General features: G+C 40.0%; 1 protein-coding gene across 1 annotated transcript in view; it reads left to right on the plus strand.

Moving 5' to 3' along the window:
• The window catches only part of LOC126383025 (carboxyl-terminal PDZ ligand of neuronal nitric oxide synthase protein-like), a 33,385-nt gene extending 15,434 nt beyond the window's left edge, over window positions 1-17,951 (plus strand). The window contains exons 6-10 of the mRNA XM_050033397.1: window positions 1,734-1,863; window positions 2,248-2,375; window positions 13,285-13,446; window positions 16,038-16,206; window positions 16,683-17,951. Of these exons, the coding sequence (XP_049889354.1) occupies window positions 1,734-1,863; window positions 2,248-2,375; window positions 13,285-13,446; window positions 16,038-16,206; window positions 16,683-17,194 (1,101 nt within the window). The 3' untranslated portion in view covers window positions 17,195-17,951. The remainder of the gene's footprint in view (window positions 1-1,733; window positions 1,864-2,247; window positions 2,376-13,284; window positions 13,447-16,037; window positions 16,207-16,682) is intronic.
• The last annotated feature ends 2,737 nt before the right edge of the window (window positions 17,952-20,688 follow it).

Here is a 20,688-nt window from a genome sequence, read left to right on the forward strand (position 1 = left end):
AGCTCACCTAGCACCACTGAGCTAGCTAACATTACAGCTCAGCCCAGGAGGACGCCATTAATGTTTACATCTGGCACTGTCGCCAGCATGAGCGTCTTGAACGTGAGTAGATGCATGCTTCCTTCTGTGCAGTAATTTGGTTGGTGGATGTAGTTAAAAGAAAATAGTTCCTACATAAACTGCTCACAACAAGGTCTGTGGATTACCTTGAGTAACTGGGTCATGATTTCTGGAAGGAGACACTGCTGTTGAGTTTTTCAAATGTATTTTTTTTGGGTGTGCTATCTAGTCTGTCTATGGTCGATATGAGAGTTCTGCACTGGGTCGGGTGCCCGCAAAAGCTGTGTAACAGGTCAAAATATATTTACATATAAATTCAAAAGTATGGGTGGCTGGGCAGCAGGTGAGAACAAAAATATATTTTTATTTTTAATAATAAAACGAATAAAAAGAAGTGCAGTATACATGTAATTTTTTACATCTAAAATCACACACAAAAGACACAAAACCTTTCATTGAAAGTCAATAATACAAGTCGAACCTTTGACCCCGTCGTCACATTCGTCACCAAAGTGGAGGACTCCAGCGATGAAATTTTGCAGCCCGAGAATGACGTGGCAGCCTCTATCGAGCTTAAGACACCCAGTGAGGATCCTTTGGAGGTTTTATGGTGGGGGAAGGAGCATGTTAAATGTTTCCTAACTTGGCAGTGATTGCACGGAATGTTTTCGACATCCCAGCATTGAGCGCAGCCAGTGAAAGAGACGTCTCCTCCGCTGGATTCGTAATTAAAGAACGGAGAACCCAGATTAATGTGAGTGACTGTAACCTGTGTGTGTGTGTAATCACCGGTGCGGGTCAGGTCGCAGGACTTTATTAACAGGCAGACATGATGACGGGTAACGATTCAGTTCTGGTACTGAGCTTTACAGATATGGGCGGATGTGGGTTTTCAAAAATGGACCCTGGTCGATATCTCCAACACTCTGCAACTCACAGTAAAACTCTAGATTCATAAATAGCACTACAGGTAAGAGGGAAAATGTGTATTTTTGATATGGGGATGAACTGTCCCTTTAAACAATTATTCAACCATCAACTTAATAAGTTAAATTAAAGCCATACTAGAAAGGCAAACTATAAAATAAATTGATCAAAAATCAATACATTTTGGGAAAAGGTGGGTTTTGTGTAATTTAAAGGAAAAGTTTGCTCATTTTTGATTTATTGCAAGTGAAACTGTTCCTGATAGATGACCTGATGATGCTGACACACCTGCTGAGCCTCCTGCAATAACAACAAACTTTATCTTCACTCCCTCCGCATTCAAAGTTACTCGCCTCTGAAATAGACCAATCCATCACCGTGACAGCAGAATGTATGCAGAGCAGATAGACAAGGACGAGCAGGTGATGCTCCGCGCTCGTAATATCTTCTGACTTTAATTTGGTCTCTATCTCGCCTCCTGTTTCCCTCTGTCTTCATTTTTCACCTCCCGTTCTGCCCCCGTGTGTTCGCCCTGATACTATTTCTCATCTTCTTTCTCTTCACGCACACACTCACTCATCTATCCACCATTCTTCCTGTGCAACTCTTCCGGCACCTCATTTTCTCCCCTACTGTGCCCCTTCGTTTTTGCATCCTCCCTCGCTGGGCTCCTGCTGCTGCTCCCCCCGCCCCTGCTCTCAACACACACACACAGAAACGCACTTTTCCTCTGTGTCCTCCCACAGTCTCAAGCCATGAGGATTGTGCGGACGGTGGGTCAGGCATTCGATGTGTGTCACCAGCTGACCCTGCAGCAGAAAAGCGATGACCAGGAGGATGAGGAAGGGAAGGCGGAAGAATCAGAGGCAGTGCCAGGTGACTCACACACACACATACACAAAATTGCTTCCACAAGTCCTGCCCTCTTCTCCCTCCCGTCTCTCTCCTTCCCGTTCTCCTTCATCTTGCACACAAACTCCCCAGGCCTCGTCTTCCTCTCTCACAAACAAAAACCCAGAGTAAAGATGTCATTATCCACCACTGCCGATAATTTTTTCTCAGCGGCTTGCCCTGCTGCAGCTGCAGATGTGTTTTGATGAGCCAGGCCAGCCATTGATCAAAGGCCTTGCTTGTGTGTGGGCTTCTTCCATCTCTCTGGCTGCTGCCACTGTCACTGCCTCTAGATATGTTGTGGATTATAAAGCTCAAAGTACAAACTGCATGAACGTTCCTCCTTTCATGTGTCTGGTCTCTCTGCAGCAAAGAAGAGGTTTGCATTGTCAGAGGAGACCGACCTTGAAGCCACTACTGAGGAGAGCATTGAGTGCGTCTCTTCTTCTGACCTGGAGAAAAGCAAAAAGGACGAGGACCCTGGTAAAACCGAGAAGGTACAGGAGTCCTTGATAGTTTCAACATCACTCATAAAAGCCACACTATTTTCTCACTCCATTAGGAACACCAGAGGTTTTGTAAACCCCGCAGAGGCGAAGCCAACCCTGCAAAGTGCAATTTATGGATGCTTATGGCTCCTCTCTGTGTCACACAGCAGCTAAAATACAAAGCTGCAACTAACACATCTTTCTTACCAGTTAATCTGACATTTATGTTGTCAATTAATAAATGAATCATATGGTCTCGACAGTATCAAGAGGGGTTTTTTTTTTTAGTGTTTGGGGTATAGTGAGGGGGCACTATACCCCAAACTCTAAAAAAAAGACTTTTCAAATCACTTGTTTTGTGCAACCAACAGTCCAAAAGCCAAAAATCTTTAATTTACTTTCACGGAAGACTAAATAACAGCAAATATTCAAATTTGAGAAGAAAAATAGAGAAATAGGTCCACAATGAGGAAAAACAAAATTGAGATTTCAAGAATAAAGTCATAATATTACGAGGATAAAGTTGTAATACTGAGAAAAAAATTAATATTACATGTATTAAGTCACAGTTTCATGAGAATAAAGCACTATTTCAGGAAAAAAAAAGTCATTATGTGAATAAACTCATTTCTCAAATTTACAAGAAAAATAAATAAAAAAATCCCTGTGGCTTTTACATGGAAATAAATAATGGCTATTTTTTTTAACATTTAAATTTTTATATATCAATGTTGTAGGCCTAAAGAAGTTTTTTACATTCTCCAATTGTAAAAATGTGAGGCCTCAATACTAATTTTAAGCAACTAAAATGTGAGAGACATCTACTGCCTCGCACCTTCTCCTTCAAAAAATTTTGCTAAACCTCGATGGCCGTGGCAAGTCTAGAGTGTTCCTAGCTGGTTAGCTATGGATGCCAAATCCAAAAAAGTATAAGTCTCGGAATAAAATAGAGAATTTAGTGGAGCATTTAGTACAGCTCTGCAAAGTTAAAGTTCCACAAAATCATAAGTCACCTTGTGGTAAACACAAATGAACGCTCATTTAGACTGTTAGTAAAGGCTAATTTAGGCTTAATAGGATGTTTTACCTTTGTTAAAGGCCTAAAATATGTTTTGCGGCTCCACACAGATTTCTTTTAATTATTATTTTTTGGTCAAAAATGGCTCATTTAATAGTAAAGGTTGCGGACCCCTGGTATATACTACAAAGAGTGACAAAGTCCGCATAGAAAGGAGTCACCGTGGATGAGTGGTTAAAGCACAGGACTTTCTCCCTCGAGACCAGGGGTCGTCTCCAACCTGGGGAAATCGGAGGTTTATTTATTATGTTGGTTTATTATTTTTAGACTTAGTTGACATATTATTTTTAAGTTTTTTTTGCTTGAAATAGTATGAGTCTATATTCATTGAATTACAACTTTTTTCTCGCAATAATATGACTTTATTCTCGATTTTTTTTCCCTCAATATCCGTCATAAGGAGGAAACAACCTGTGAATTGTTAACATCTTTGTTTAAAAAAAATGAAGTTTAAATAATGACATCAAATGTTTTTTTTACTCATCATGAGGCGCACTACTCACACAGTTGTATAATGTCGTCTGTGGATGTGGAAGGAGCGCTCCCAAATTTAATCAAATAACCCAAATAATGTCATCATCATGTCATCACGAGAGTACACATTGTTTTACAAACGGAGGATGTGGAGTTTACCAGGCAGGGACGGTCTAATGAAAGATGTTATCAGGTTGCATTATGGGAAGTGCCGGATGCAGTATTTTTGGAGTTTGACCCACACGATAAGGACTAAAAGTCAGGATATTGTCTCTTCTGCAGAAAGGTGGTCCCCCATGCAAAATACTAAATGATTGGAGTCTTCCTTTAAACGATTAATCAATTACAGTTCTGTTCACCAACTAATTAATTATTCCGCTATTTGTTTCAGCTCTAATGCCGAGTCAGGGCTCGAAATACCACGCGCATAAAGTTTCAGCTGTACATGTAACTCTCAGCTCTACATGCACACTTTTTACAGACAGTATGTTGAGCAGGGCTGCCAACTCTCAGGCAGGATTGCGAGACTCAAGCACATGACTCTTTCACATGCTCTCACGCCACATGTCCATTTTTTCAAGCAGCGAAAAAATGTATATTAATAACTCTAGTGGTGCGAAAACAGGACACAGACAGACAAGACAAAGCAGCATCGTAAAACACTGCAGTCAAGCCACTGCATGAATTTTAAAGCGCAGCCGTGAATTTATCTCACATCATACATTAAATGAGTCCTGTTGGATATGTGACATCACCAGAGAAGTCCTAATATTATTACTTTTTTTTTTTTTTCAATTTAATAGGTTTGCTGTGAAATTAATTTCTGCCCAAAATATCCCTGACTATGACCACATGTAATCTGAAATATTTTCAGTGCACATCACTGTACAGGTAAGTCAGCTCCAATTATTTTTATAACATTGAAAACATCCTCATCTTTAAACACTGATAAATCAAATGAAAAAATCTTTTCCATCAGATGTTTGCTGAAATGTTCAATCTCACCCTTTTCAGGTTAACCCTGACAATGTGAGCATGAAATGTTTTAAGTTATTTTACTGCACAGGCTTTGAGAAAATTGAAGGGAAACTCAAATTACATAACAGCCAGGGACTTTTTTTCTCATATTTGAACTGTCACAAAAAAGAAAATGTCGCAGCAGTCAATGTTGAATTTCTTTTGACTGGATCCTGCCACTTCAATCGCCAGAAGTGCACAGGAAGAAGGACAAATACACCAAATGCTGCTGTGAAGAAATGTTTTGGTGCATGTAATTGTATGTAGAAGTTAGAAAAAGCTGCATATATATGGAAAAACGTATTTTGAGCCCTGTCCTTAAGTCCTAAATTTTCACATAATGTCAATTAAAAGAAACTGTACCTTTTAATAATGAACTTATTTTAGGGGGAAAATACACATTAAAAAGACAATACTGCTAGCAACTGGTAATACTGCCACCAGCGCACTCTTCCATCACTCATACAGATAATTTGCCAGCATCCCATTAACAAAGAATCCATTAAAATTACAACCCTCGTAATGCACAGTGATTCTCCCATCACATGTGCAGCACACACTGCTGCTAACACTGCTGCACTGTCTGAGCCAAAGGACAAAATGCTTTAGGTTGCTCAGAGTACAGGTACTACACAACAAAATGTTAAGTATTTAAACTAGAAGCAGTAAAATGAAGAGTAATGTAAAGAGTAACAGTAATAGATAGGATAAATATTGAATTGAATAAATGGCAGAAAGGGGCGGACATGAATACCTGAGATATAAACCACATGAGCAGTATGAACAGTATTAATAGTATGTAAAAAAAAATATTCAAGAATACAGTGTAGTAGGGTTTCAGTGATATACCAGTTTTAAGGTATACTGTGATGTAAAAGTTGATGGTTATCATACTGTGTACATTTGCTTATCTACGAAATTGAAAAAGAAAAAAAAAAACGCAACTGGACGAGGAATCTCCCCTTTATTTTAGTTATATGTAAAGGGGAGACTTTATACACATACTTACACTGACAAAATGGTTATCAGTTATAGTAATGAAACGTTTGTTTATCAACAATAACCCCTCTGTTTTCATTCTTTTAAGGGTCATTCTGACTAATAATAATATAAATTCTGAAATACTGTGATACCGTGAGACCGCGATATTTTCATTGTACCACGAAAATCTCATAGCGTTGCAACCCTACAGTGTAGACCAGGGGCGTCAAACATACGGCCCGGGGGCCAGAACCGACCCTCCAAAGGGTCCAATCCGGCCCAATGGATGACCTTGCACACCTAACAGTGATGCACTTGTGAAGGCTTAGAGGTGCCAGGTTTCAGCAGCAAGTTGAACAGTGAGTAGTTTTCTTCAAGTAAAATGCTGCTTCAGAGGCTTTTGACCAGAATACAGTTATTTTCTTTCACTTGAGTTTGGTGTGGTGACGTCAGGATTACTACACAGGAGTGGAAATGTACAGAAAAATGCACATGTAATGACTGTGAGAAGTGGACTAAATGTGAGGAAAACTGAGAAATATTGTTGAGATTGCATTTATTTGATTGTCATCTGTTTTGTAAATGGATTAGCGTTTTTAAAATGTAAACAAAAAAAGGGAAAAATTTGTTATTTCTAGGATATTTTGCAATAGTTTTACTGCTCACCTGCAATCAAATCGGACTGTATGTGGCCCATGAACTAGATTGAGTTTGACAGCCCTGGTGTAGACAGACAGTATAAAGTACGAGTTAATTGAATAAAATAAAAATGATGTGTATATATATGGGATGTAGCTTAATTGAGCATGCTAATTGAGGAGTTTTAATTACCTATTTCCATTCCGTCTTTATTGAAAAACATTCCTTTTAGGGTAAGATAAGACTATTAATCCCACACCGCAGAAATTCACACGTTACAGCAGCTCAAGACTCAAGAAAGAAGAGGAAGAATGTCATAAATAAGGATAAAAATATAACAAAAATACAAATAAAATAATATAAAATCCATATACATAAGTATTGTATGTCCATGATTGACAGGTGCACAGGATAGATGCAATACACACATGATGTGTAGTATTTTTACTGTAAAAAAAAAAATGTAGAAATATATAAACATTATTGCACAATAAGTGCAGGATAGGAAACTGTGCTGTTATGTTACACAATATTAACATAAAGGATATGTATAACGATATGTATACAGGCAGATTTAAGTGTTTATATGACATAGTGTTTACTTTAAACCCTACGTTTCACACAGCCCGCGCTGTCAGCTTGAATTTTTAAAGCACCTTCTTCCATTAGTTAACTTCCTCGCTTGGTTACTCAGCTAACTCACCACATGGGACATTTCGCATCGTATGTATTTGACAAATTAATGTATCATGTCTGCTCATGAGATAGTAAAAGGTTTGTTTCTACCTGCACAGATCTGATAAATACAGCCTGAGCAAATGACCCCTATAGTTCTGTTTTATTCCCATTATTTCATGTTGATCCACTTTAAATATTCCTGGAACTTACCAGCTCCAGTCTTGCTACTTAACTGCTTTATGAAAGTCCTGCCTTCAAACCCAGACATGACACAAACATTTTATCAGATCAGTCTCTTATCCCTGGTGATTGATTCCTTCAGGAGGAACATCTGAGCTGATGCACAGCGAGCGGCGGCGTCTTTAAGGCTCGTTTGTGAAGCAATGCTCCACGCGGCTCTTCAATATTGATGTGATCAAATGGTTTATTAATGAAAACAGAGCGAGGTTTTCTAGCATCACTCGGCTAATCCTGAGATGTCGAACAAACAGCTCTCTGATATTTGTTAGCTCATTTTTCAGCCAAGTCTCTGTGGCGCTGTCAACTCTAGGAGGAGTTAATTAGTTTGAACTGAATGAATATTACATCCAATTCCATGGTTACCTGAGAGCAATAACATTTTCATTTATTATTTAATTATGTAGCACAATTCTGCCACAGTCAAACAGCACAGCAGCATTTCACATGTCCACATGTCAAATGCAGTTTCTCCTCTCCTGTGTGTAATCTGAAGGTCAGGTGTCCGTCACAGTCACGTATTAATGACAGGAGAATCCACCATATTGATCTCCCGTCTCTGATGTAACAGAGAGAAGTCGTGTCCTTCATGGCTGCTCTTCCCACAGCAGCACTCTAACATGATTGTGTGAGTCATAATTCCTGTATGCACAGCAGCCCGTCCAGTCAATCTGTAGATCTATTTATAGATTCAGCTGATTCAATCGCCATTAAAACAACATTGTCACAATTAGATTAAATGACGCTACTCTGTGTTTTAGACCAGAGATTATTTTTACATGGTTACAGTAAAATATGTTATTTTTGTCATGCGTGCGTTGTGGATCTTCAAAGTGCATCTAATTAAATGTAACTCTCAACAATGACAACTTAAAGCTGCTATAATCAACATCTTTATATTAACAAATTGATCAAATCATGATGTGTACGCAGAACTTGGAGGCAACAGGACAAGATTTTGGTAATTGAAGTGTCCTAGTTTCTGTCTGTAGTCTGAGTAGTATCAACCAATCACATTTGAGTGGCAAGTAAACAGTCCCTGAGGAGAGATGGAACGCATTGGCTGAAATGTTATCTCAGAATACATCAGCTATCGTCTTTTTTAATCTAATAATGATAATAATAATAATAATAATAACAACAATAATAATACATTGGATTAATATGAAAAATGCCAGATTTAAATTGAACTGTGATAAACTCGAGCTTCTGTGCTTTGATTACCCGCTATGAAACAACGTGACCCTCCTCCATTTTATAATGCCTGTAGTCACACTTCTGAAGTTTATTTGATTAAAGTAACACAAAAGTAGTGTAATCAGTAATGCATTCCTCAACACGGACAGTAATATTGTAAAGTCACATTACTTTCAAATGAAATAAATGTATGAAATTGTAAAAATAATTTGCCAAACACAGCAGTAAAAAAAAGTAGTGGGCCAAATATTATAGATATTAGATACAGAGTGAATCTCGGACTTGCATTCATCAGATCACACGAAACAGGACTCCAAGTAAGGGTCGCTACTAGAACACTTCTCAAGTTCCTATAAATAAATTATTCTCAAATAAAAGTTAAACATCTTGTGTAAAAATGAAGTCAGATAGAAAGTAGGTCAGTTGAAATGTACGCTGAGTAAACGTTACTGTGTTACAGTATATGTAACAATGTGTAATAAATGATATACCTATTAAATAAAACACATCTTGACTACAAAAAACAGTGCATGAACATTTCAGTTAGCTCATACACATCACACCACAGAGCCAAACCAACAACATATTCTTCTTCTATAGGTGCCACTCTGCAGCCTGTGTGTACAACTTGTTTATCAATTACAGCTGCCTTCGTCAGTGTTACCTCACCAGAATAAACCACGAAGGACAAACTTAGACAATCAAACAAAATGAAATAAATAACACGCAGACACCACAGCGGGTGCAACAAACAGTATTAAGCCACATAAATGAAACAGACACTGCTCATAGAATCAGCAGCAGCATAAAATGTCACAGGCAGATTATGGAGGAAAAATGACATAAGTATTTACAAATTGATAAATATATGAGTAAAAATGCAGGAATAAATAATAAATGCAGAGGTTGGGCCTCAATAAAATATAAACACAAAAATACATAAATGTAGTTGTACAATTAAAGAAATAAATTTAAGATATTTATTCAGTATTTATTCATTTATTTAGGCATTTATTTCTGTATTAGTTTTAGCATGTAATAGTTTATTTTCACATTCTTTCTTTATTCCTGGAGTTATTTATGATTTATTTTTGTATTTACAAATGTATTTATTTCAGTATTTTTTCCTTTATTTATTTTCATTTTCCTTTATTCCTGTATTTATTAATAATTTATTTATGTATTTATTATTTTTTCCATATTTTGATTTATTTATAAATGTAGATATTTATTTTCATTTATTCCTGTATTTATTTATTTTATTTCACTTTTATTTTTTTATTTAATAAATGTATTTTATTTCCATATTTTATTTATTCATTCATTAATTTATTTATTAATTTATTTATTCCTGTATTTATTTTTACATTGATTTATTTAATTCCATTTTTTTACATACATGCCTGTATTTATGCATTTATTTATTTATTGATATTTAAGTCATTTTTCATCCTCCATATCAGACAACACAGAGATACATACAGGTATAAACTCCACAGCGGCTGTAGGCACAAACACACATATTACAACAAAGACTGCACAGTTTTCACAGAACACACACATCACTACGTTACTTGGCAACGCTGACGTTCTCCTCTGGAGAGAGTTGAAACCATCACAGCGAGTATGTTGTACTCACCTGTCTGAGAGTGAGTATTGAGCTCTGAAGTCCTCCACAATCTGCTCCATGTTCAGCTTCTCTGATCCTTCATTCTCAAGGCGTCATATATCCAGTCCTCTCAGCCTCATTGTCCCAGTATAACCGGTCCCAGTCTGCCACACCGCACTCCTCAGAGTTTTCAGACATGTTTATCTGTCAGTGTGACAGAGATTGACAGTCAAAAAATGCAGAAAAGCCTCACACACCTAACTGAAGGTAAAGCTTTACAGGGAGGAGAAAAACTGGAGTAAACTGATCAATTTACAGCCATTAAACATGAAAACATTTCAACACCACTTCGCCTCTTCATCAGAGTTCACAGAGAGACAAACAGCCACTCTCTTATATAGTCAACCAACACAGGTGAGCAGCTCTCATTGGATAATTGGTTGAACAGGATTTTAAATCTATTGGATAATTCACAACTGGGAGGTGCCACAGTCAGTGCCACACTCCCAGTGCACCACAGTCAGGAAACACAGATATCTCTTAAAGGGAAACACCACCCACTCTCTCACAAAGCCAGAAACCACGAAGTGAGTCTATAAGTTTTCCTTAAATGAGCTTCATTCTACCAAAGTGTTCTCAGTGATGAAACAGACAATGAACCCATATACTCAGAACATTCCCCTGGGTGCTCTCAAACCCAGTTCAGACCAATGATTCATGACGAGACGAAACCTGCACACAAAAGTTACAGCGGTGCGAAGTGGCCGTCTGAGCTCGACTCCAGACGGCTGATGGAGTCACCTGCAACTCAGCTGGTCAAATCGCTGCCGGCTGGTTTTAGAACGTAAGGCTGGTCACCTGTGTGAAGTCCGCTGCTCAAGTCAAAATTACCACAGACACTGTGTTCGCTTGCTGCAGCAGATGCTCCGTCCCCACCGAGCCCTAAGTTTCTGTCCTCACGTGTGCCAGTTTTGAATCGTGGGTCGCTGCTGCTGCTTGCTGGATGTACTTATGCACAGTTATTCATGGTTCTTAAAAGCAAAGTGTGGTTTTTACAAACTTGACACACTTGTGAGTCACTTAAGGTCCATTCAAAATTCACCTGCGACCCACCTTTGGACCACAACCCACCAGTGTGGGAACCACTGATCTACAACACCTTTCCCAATTCAGTGTCTATGGAGCAGCTCCAGACTTTAATATCCTATGACATCATAAATTTGAGTTAAGCACTCCTAATTTTTGATTTGGGAGACAATTTAAAATATTTTGGGACTGTCTTAGACCATAGGAATAACATGTATGAATTTTGAATTTTAAAGATAAGATCCATCATGTGTAACAAATCGCAGAAAAAAACGTGCCCTCTCCAAGAGATGATGATATAGTCAACTCACCGCTCTGCAGAAAGGCATACTGCATTCATACTCTTAACAGTTGAGACATTTGGCTTAAATAAAGACCTGAACTTGTCTTTTTTTTATTTAATCCACAAGGTGCCCAGCAGCAGGCCTGTATAAAGTAAAAAGAAATGTACCTATAGCTACATATACTGTATATTAATTTATATATACAAAAGTACATTAAAAAAAACTTTTCATACAGACGTAAGAGTAACCAAACTTTTCTTTCTACACTCACCTCACAGCTCACCTGTTATTTAAGTGTGAATCTATCACAGACACAGGCAGCAGCACACAATCTCCCATCAACAGCAGCCTCAATAGAGTAACCACAGCGTCTTTATTGATCTTCCTTTGGTGTGAAATATAACTCTGTCTTATTTATTTTTTTATTTATCTATACAATTTGACAGGGTAGATCTCTCCCTCTGCCTCCTTCAAAGCTTTACACACGTCACCCTGTCCAGCAGCAGCACAAAGAAACGCAATGTTTGTGCTACTCACAGTTATTTTTGGAAACTGTTAGAAATCAAATCACCAACTGAAGCAGCACTGGATGGTGGATTATAGGCAAGTCTGAAGGCTTCATCACAACATTTCTATATAAATTAAATAATGTTACTAATCTCTAGTGGTGGTCCATCTGTGGATGTTTCCAGAATGAAAGGAGACAGTCTTGTTGCTGCCGGTGCAGCCTATCTCCACTGTCTTCCCGCTCCCTCAGGAGCTCAGACTGGCAGCTTTTCAACCACTTCTTTAGATGTGTTACTACACACAAGCTTTGCATGGTGTTTTACTTTCCACTGTTACACCATTATTTAGGACTGTTGGCTCTCCTACCCTATACTTTTCTCTTCTTTTTTTCTCCTCCATCTACTCCCCACAGCCATGTGTGCTCCTGCTGTGTTATATTGTATTTTGTAACTTTATTTAAAGTGGTAATATTTAAGATTCTTCAGCCTGGCCGCCAGGAAAAAATGTACGTTTTTGCAAACCACCAGTATGTTCCAGTTGCACATTTCATACTCTAAAGTGACGTAATGTATGAGCCAACTCGCCTATGGTTGGCTGCCTAGTTGCAAACTCTTCCTGGCCAACAAACAACAAAACCATTTGTGTTTTAGTGAGTTATTGCTGTGTTTCCTGCAGCTTTTAAGTCTCCAAACGTGGGTATTTTGCAGCGATCTGTCATCTGCATGGGAAGCGATGTTTTTTACAGAGACATGGCTGCTTCTCCTCCTCGGATTGTGCCCCCCAAAACTGGGTATTTTAAAGCAAAACTTGGTATTTTCCTAACCATAACCAAGTGGTTTTGTGCTTAAACATAACCACACACTAACCACAGCTCTGTTGAAACATAAAGTCTGAATGAATCGACTACATAATAATGGGAAAAAGTAACTTTGACTTCTTTGAAGGTTTGTTAAGGTGTTCCCCTGCACCTTTCAGGATTGATGTCGCAATCACATGAATTTCTGTGGGTGGTGCGTCATGTTTCTATATGTTTGAAACAGACATTTCAAGGAACGAAAAACACACAGTCACTTTAACTTTCTGATGCCGTTAGAAGTAGCTGAGCTCATTTTACCGTCATCTCTGTCCTAGGTGTCTGACGACCCATCTCTCCTGCTGGGCTCCCCCATCCGTGGAGCCTCCGTCTTGGGTCAGTCGGCAGAAGAGGCTCCCTGCTCTGCAGAGCACCAGGTCCAGCTCCTCCAGAAACAACTGCAGCAGCAGGAACAACAGGCACTGGCAGCTTCAGAGCAGGTACTGATGGCAGTTCTTGTTTCCTGTGAAACCACACGTATTTTTTTCTTTTCTCTTGTTCCCGATGAAACTTGAGGACTACAACACAAGTCACACATCTAAATTAGTGGGTTGAACCAAAAACTGGGATGACACAAGTACTTTTTATGGGTATCATCGGTGTAAAATGTGACAATATCCATGCTTGTGACAAAGGAAAATCCTCAAGCTCAACTCTGATGCTGTTTTGTTAATAGTTTTCTAATAAATAATAATTATAGCAACTTCTGATTAAGCCATATCAGATTTCAAATGTCTTCTTCTCGTTAAGTCCATCCACATGCCCAGTCTCTTCCAAGTATGGATACAGATAATTTCGTTTGTTGAAAAGATACAGATACAGATAATGGTGTCGGCCTCCTCTCTCATCCCTACTGAATAGACCACAAACATATCTGCACAGAACATAAAGTGCACCTCATTTAGATCAACAAGACTAAAGGTGCTTTCAGACAGTGAGCGGCCGCCGCCTGGCAATGCTGTTTATTGTCCCAGACCTAATTACCAAACTTTAGAGCTGATGTTTGTCACAGGCTGTTTTCTCTTCATTGATCTGTCTGTTCTCCGCTGGTGAGAGGTAAAATTCAGGGATTGCAAAAACCAATAAAATCAGCCCCTCTAGTATCATTTACGTAGATGCAGTTTCTGTGGTTTCTGTGGTTGCCATGGTGAAAAAGTTGAGCCATTAAGCTCTGCTGTCAGCAGCAAAGAGTCATGCACATTCACTGTCACGAAGTGAAATAACAACTTGATGATGGCGGTAGATAAAAAGTCACTGAAGTCATTTTAGTTCATCGTAAAGAGGACATACATGTGTGTACCAAATTTAATGGTAATCCATCCAATAGTTGTTGAAACATTTCACAAAGAACCTCAAATGTTACCTGCTTGTCAGCCGATTTGGCTGTTATTAGATCATTAAATGGCCATTATCACACCTACTATTAGGTTGGGGAAGCCATAAGTTAAACTTTCTCCCAGAAAGAGCTTTTACCCATGAAACTGGGGTTTGAGTCCCACATTAAACCAATATTTACACCCAAACATCACCTTTTTCTAAAGCTAACCATGTTGTCTTGGCACTTAAACCTAAGGAAAGTGAAACCTTAAAAGCTGGTGAAGGCCACAGAATGGGCTGATAATGGCTTTCTTATCATACCACTAGATGTAGCCCGTACTGACCCTTATCTATAACCCCGTTTCCACCCAGCACTTTTGGTACAGTACCTTTGGAACCAAAAGTAACCCTTCAGACATGGTACCCAGACCCTTGGTTCTTTTAGTGTTTCCACTGCAAACAGTACTCCTAAATGTGAGCGCTCCATCCAGCACTCACTGTATTTCCTCATTACTGGTGACACAGATTGAAGTCTGCACCTCATTTATCGTCCACAGAACAATGGGATATTTTAAATTGTGGGTTTGTGCATTTAGTCCTTCTCAGGCAAGCTCAGGGGTTTAGTTTTGCCGTAGCCCACAGGAGCAACGCTCTGTGAAGCTTTTTTTTTCCTACAAGTGAGGATTAGCCTCAAAACCATCCACAACTCAGCCCTGAGCAGAGTGACCGTCTGCTATTGACCAATCAACAGACTGCAGTGTTCACAGCTCCACCTTTGAGTACCAGATCTGTGTGCTAGGTACACCAACAGAGGGGGGACCAAAAATGGGGACGGTACAGAACGGATGCATCCCAAACTGAACTGAACCGTAGCAGACTGCTTGGTGGAAATGGGGCTTATGAGGCCTATAACCACAGTAGGCTGATAACATCCCCATCAGGTGTGCTGGTAGTGGTAGAGGAAAGGTCAAGGGATCACCAGTATCAGAGGTATTTATCTTTTGGTTGCTCTAAATATCTGTACAAAACTTAATGGTAAATCCATCCAAGAGATGCTGAGGTTTTTCAAAGTTGTGGGCCAACCAACGACCGACCGTCACTGCCATCCCTGGAGGCATGCTGTTAGTTTGGCTGAAAACATTTTACTCACAGAGAAGATTAAATCTAAAATGAACCAAATTCTGAGAGCCTGTTTGTTTGATGAGCCCATGACAACCAAAGAAACAATTATAACTTCAAGTGGTTATTAAGATACACATCAAAATCCCCTAATTAAGATTACTGAAAAACTTTGTGATGGAACAAAACGTTCAAAGCACATAATAGAGTGATGCGCTATTTCCATTTTTAATCAGTGGAGTGTTAAATAGGATGTGGTGACGCTTTTTGTGTTATTAAATTCTTTCATTCCTCTAAAATTTCATATTAACTTTTGAAAAGTTTCGCATCAAATTAAAGATGCCTGAGCCATGGTTGCAAGGACTTAGGCCAATCTCATTAGCAGAAGTTGATTCAAAATGCTGATGTGTTGGTTTCAGCCAGTCTTTTAGCATATGGCCTCTGGAGAAACCAAAACCATGACTGTCTATGGGGTGAAACTTTCAACTGAGCAAACTCTAAACTTAGGAGCCACTGCGGAGTTTAATTAGCAGGTTGCCTCTTAATGACAGAATCGTGTGTGTTCTTAATTATGTATATCTATTGGCCTGTCCAGGTCCATGTGCTGCAGGAGCAGCTGTCGGTGGAGGTGTGTGCACGGACTGAAGCCCAGGCCAGAGTGCAGAGGCTGCTGCAGCAGAACACCGACCTGCTGCAACACATTTCCCTGCTGGTTAAACAGATCCAGGAACTGGAGCTCAAAGCTGCCGGCCAGTTAACATCTAGTGAGTGGCAAATCTGCTGTTTTTCTGTCTGCTTTCTTTTTCATTTACTGTAAATATTTTATTTTGTTTGGATGCCTCAAATCTTCCTTTAATTCCATGTTTTTTCTCAACAAATTTCTGTCACAAAATCATCCTTTTCTGCCCTCCTTTCTTTTCCCCTCATTACTTTTTCTCTTGCCTCCTTCCTGCCGCTATGGCTTCCTTTCTTATCCACTTCTGGCACGCAATTAATTATCCGATGGCAGCCCTCTCAGAGGATTCAGTACTGCTCTTTGCACTCCCCTCCCTGCATTTAGCTAGTGGCAGTCCTGCCATATAGTCATGAATTATCAAATCTTTTCAGCACATCTCTCTCTGTATAATCACGTCGGTTGTGCTCAAACCTCTCCTCTAGTGTCTTGCATCTCTGTTTACATGTGATAACTACCAATTATTTCTGTGTTTTGTTTTATCTTCTTTCTTTTGTCTGTCCTTAGTGGGCTCACAGGACAGTCTTCTGGAGATCACTTTCCGCGCCAAGCCCCCCAGCACTTCTTCATCTACAGGCGCTTTTGCAGCTCAATCCCAGGTCCAGATTAGTGACAATCCCTGGGTCTCCACCCTCCCCGGGCCCTGCTCTCCAGGCACCATGGGCACCGACACCAGCCCTCTGGGGCTCAGCGGCAGTGGGGTTCGCCTCGAGTGTTTCCGCTTCTCCTCCCGCGGGCCGGACAGCCAGGAGCATGGCCAGGACACCGGGGAGACTCCCAGCGATGGAGCCCCCGATGAAAGCTCGCTGCTTGGGGAGCAGGTCCTGGGAGCCCTGGAGCTGCTGCGGTTTAGGGAGTCAGGGATCGGGTCGGAGTATGAATCGAACACGGATGAGAGCGATGACCGGGACAGCTGGGGGCAAGGCGAGGGAGTGGGGGCTGACGGTGCCGCTCGACTCATAAATGTCCTGAATGCAGAAAGTCTGTCAGACTGCTTAGGGGATGAGATGGCTGTGTAGTGGTGCTCTTAAAGCTGCACAAGGCAACACGTCACTTATGCACCACCGTAATGGGAAACAACTGAAGTTTAGAATCTGAAGAACTTCATTAGACAGAAATCATGTATTGTGATATTGGTAAACTGCATCATCAACAATGAGCATCACTTTTCTGCTTTCATTTGCTATTTCCTGTGCACTGAGAAAATGTCCCACTTGTATGAGCAGTGGGAGATTCAATATTAGAAGCGAAGATGCATAAAGTATAATTGAACTATATAATTTGATCTTGATATTTAAAGGAATACTTCACCCACCAAATGACCATTTGTTCATCAATTTCTCACCTTGTGTTAGGTTGAATTTGTAAAGAAAACTTTGTTTTTCTTGCATGCCTCCACGGTGAACAAAGAATCCAAAAACCAATAAAATTCTTAATGAATTTAAGTCATAGGGGTCCACGTTTAACAACAGAAAAACTATATCAAAACACCTGTTTACAGACTGCCACACAACTCGTGCAGTATTATCCACGTCTCATTTAACCAGTCGTATGCTCAGTACTTCTCATACAGACAGTCCTTTCCAACAGGGAACTAGATTAAAAGTGGCACTTATCTACTGTATGCTCTCTTATAAGCCAGACTTCACTGACAAAAACAGTAATTTTACTTTGCAGAACACTGGAGCTGCTGGTCTACCTCTGCCTCGACCAGTTAGTTAGTTTGTGTTATTGTGTGACTTTAATATTTCAAAAGATTTGTTTAATTCACCACTATCACATAATAACACAAACTAACTAAATTATCGACCAGCAGCTCCTGTGTTCAGTGAGGTAAAATTACTGTTTTTGTCAATGGAGTCTGGCTTTGAAGAAAGCATAATAAATAAGGGCCGTCTGTTTGAGTAGTGCTGAGCATGCGACTGGATAAATGAGACGTGGATTATACTGAACGAGCTGTGTGAGAGTTTGTAAATGTAAGTTTTGATATAGTTTTGCTGTTGTTGAACATGGACCCCTATGACTTCAATTAATCATGAAATTTCTCTATTTTTGGATTCTTCGTTTATCGTGGAGGCATGCACGAAAAACAAAGTTTTCTTCTAGAATTCAAAATAACACGAGCCGAGTAATTGATGTGCAGATGATGATTTGGGGGGTGAAGTATTGCTTTAAGTTCACTCCACTGAAGCTCCAAAACTAAAAAAAAAAATAATAAGACCAGGCGTATTTCTAGATAGGAATTTGGCACAGTACAGCTTTCAAATCTTGGACTGTCAGATGGTATAAACACTTTGGTGTTTCTGTCTCTGTCTTTCTGAAAACCTCTGCTGTCTCTTAGTACGTTTGTTACACATTGTGTGCGTGTCACTTTGATGATTATTGTACCTTACATGCGTTTGGTTCCCTGACTCGCTGGGTTTGTTACACTGTGGTTGTGTCTGTGTGGTCATTTTTTCTGTTTTGTAATGACGCTTTGTGGAAAAAACCCACATTGCCAAGTCTGTCTGGATATGCTAACACATTTTTAGAGTGTGAAAATTCAAATCTTACTGTGCTTGCTAAAACACATAATCTGTAATTACACATGGGTTTAAAAATGAGCATGTATCTCTCATAGTCTGATTTTTGCCTCTTTAAAGTACACTGTATATAGTTTAATATGCACTGCACAAAATACATGGCATGATTTCAGCTCATAGTATTCTTTATCCTGTTTTGTATTATTGAAGAACACTTTGGTGATGCTGTGTCTCAGAGGGAAACATCTCACTGTGTGCAGGTGCTGCTGCTGCTGCTTAAAAATGTAGCCACCACATGCTGTAGGTACTATTTGTTAATGCCGTACTGCGGCAGCCATAAACTGCTGGGTCACTGTTGCTCCACCCTTCGGAGGAATTGCTTGGAATGTCCTGGAGCACCAATTCAGAGAAAGATGGAGGCGTGTGAGACTTCCGGGCTCCTTCATAGTCTTCTGGCCAGCTGTCGCACCAGCTCCACCTCGCTGACTGAGAGCCAGATCTCTGAATCACCGAATTGGGGACGTGTCTTTGAGCTCCTTCCAAAATCGATTAATCTCTTCCTGGCCCTCCTCGCTCCCTCTTCCTCTCCCTCCCTCACCTTCCTCCCCTCTTTTCCCTGAAGCCTGTCACCTCTTCCCTGCTCCCCTGCACTCACAATCTGTCTGCTGTATTTCTCCGTCGATCTCTTGTCATTTCTCTCCAGGGTTGTGTCTGTTCACATGAAGTGTACTAAAAATTAAAGTGCACTTACATCGATGTTTCTCCTTGTGGAATTACATGCCCTTTCTCAAATGCCGTCTGGTGTCATGGTATGTTCAGTGCATTTGGTGTGAGTTACTAATTGCTGAAATGCATCCATGGGTGCAGAAAATATGTCTCTAACATAATGATGAGCAGCACCGGCTCCTGGGCTGACCTTTTCAAAATGTTTTTCTCATTAGTATTTATAACTGGTTGAGAAAATGAGATGTGAGCATGCGGAAGGTCTTTTGTGAGGATGATGGCTCTCTATTATTGTTAGAGATGCGCCAGCTGTGGTCGTTAAACAGGGTCATCTCCCATTAAGCTCAGTGTGTGTGCGGACGGCAGCGGCTTGATGTAACGCAGCAGATAAGCTGGAAAATATGAAGAATATCAGCCATTACCCACCCACATCCAGCCACGACACCCTGCAGCTCCACTAGTGCAGCTGCTGCTGACACAGATAGTGGGCGGCCTCCAGGACACGGCCTCTACTTCTGTTTGCTTGATTAAAATGAAAAAGTGGCCTGTGGTGTCGTCCTGCTCACCCCCTCCTGTATTCTGCAGGTAAAATAAATTCAAAAGACTACGTGCAGTGTAAAGTGTCTTTTTAGAAAGACTAGAACATGGGATGACAGTGTCGGTCCACCACTTGAGTCCAGACTGAAATATCTCAACTATTATTGGATAGGCTGTCATTAAATGTTGAACCAACATTCATAATGCTCGGAGGATGAGTCCTAAAGACTTTGATCATCCCCTGGCTTTTCATCTAGCTTCACCAGTTGGTCAAACTTTTTATTTATTTAATAAAACTAGCCTAAAGACAGACAGACAGACACTGGTAATTCCTAGACAAAGATTTTGGTGATTTCCTTTTTTGTTTTTTTCCTCTAGCACCACCACGAGGTTTGTGGTGTTACGTGAAATGTTTCAGCAATTTTACAATGGATTTTATAAGGTCTATGGTTAACACAAGCCTAAGAGACTTTCGTGTTTTATTCTGACATACTATCCATCAGCAAATACCCAACACGTACATTTTGAGGCCTTTACATGTCTCAAACTAGAATTACCACCCCGCCGCTGTATGCCTCTGTGCACCAGTTAAGCTTCCCTCACTGCTCTCATCTATGTCTGTGAAAACATGGATGCTTCACACCCACTGTCCTACTTTGTGCATTTCTCTGTCTCGGCCTCTTGCAGTCGGCTGACTGGCTCAGTCAGTAATTCAAAAACAGAATTCTTAA

This window comes from Epinephelus moara, chromosome 21 (genome assembly GCF_006386435.1).
Source record: "Epinephelus moara isolate mb chromosome 21, YSFRI_EMoa_1.0, whole genome shotgun sequence".
Lineage (NCBI taxonomy): Eukaryota > Metazoa > Chordata > Actinopteri > Perciformes > Serranidae > Epinephelus > Epinephelus moara.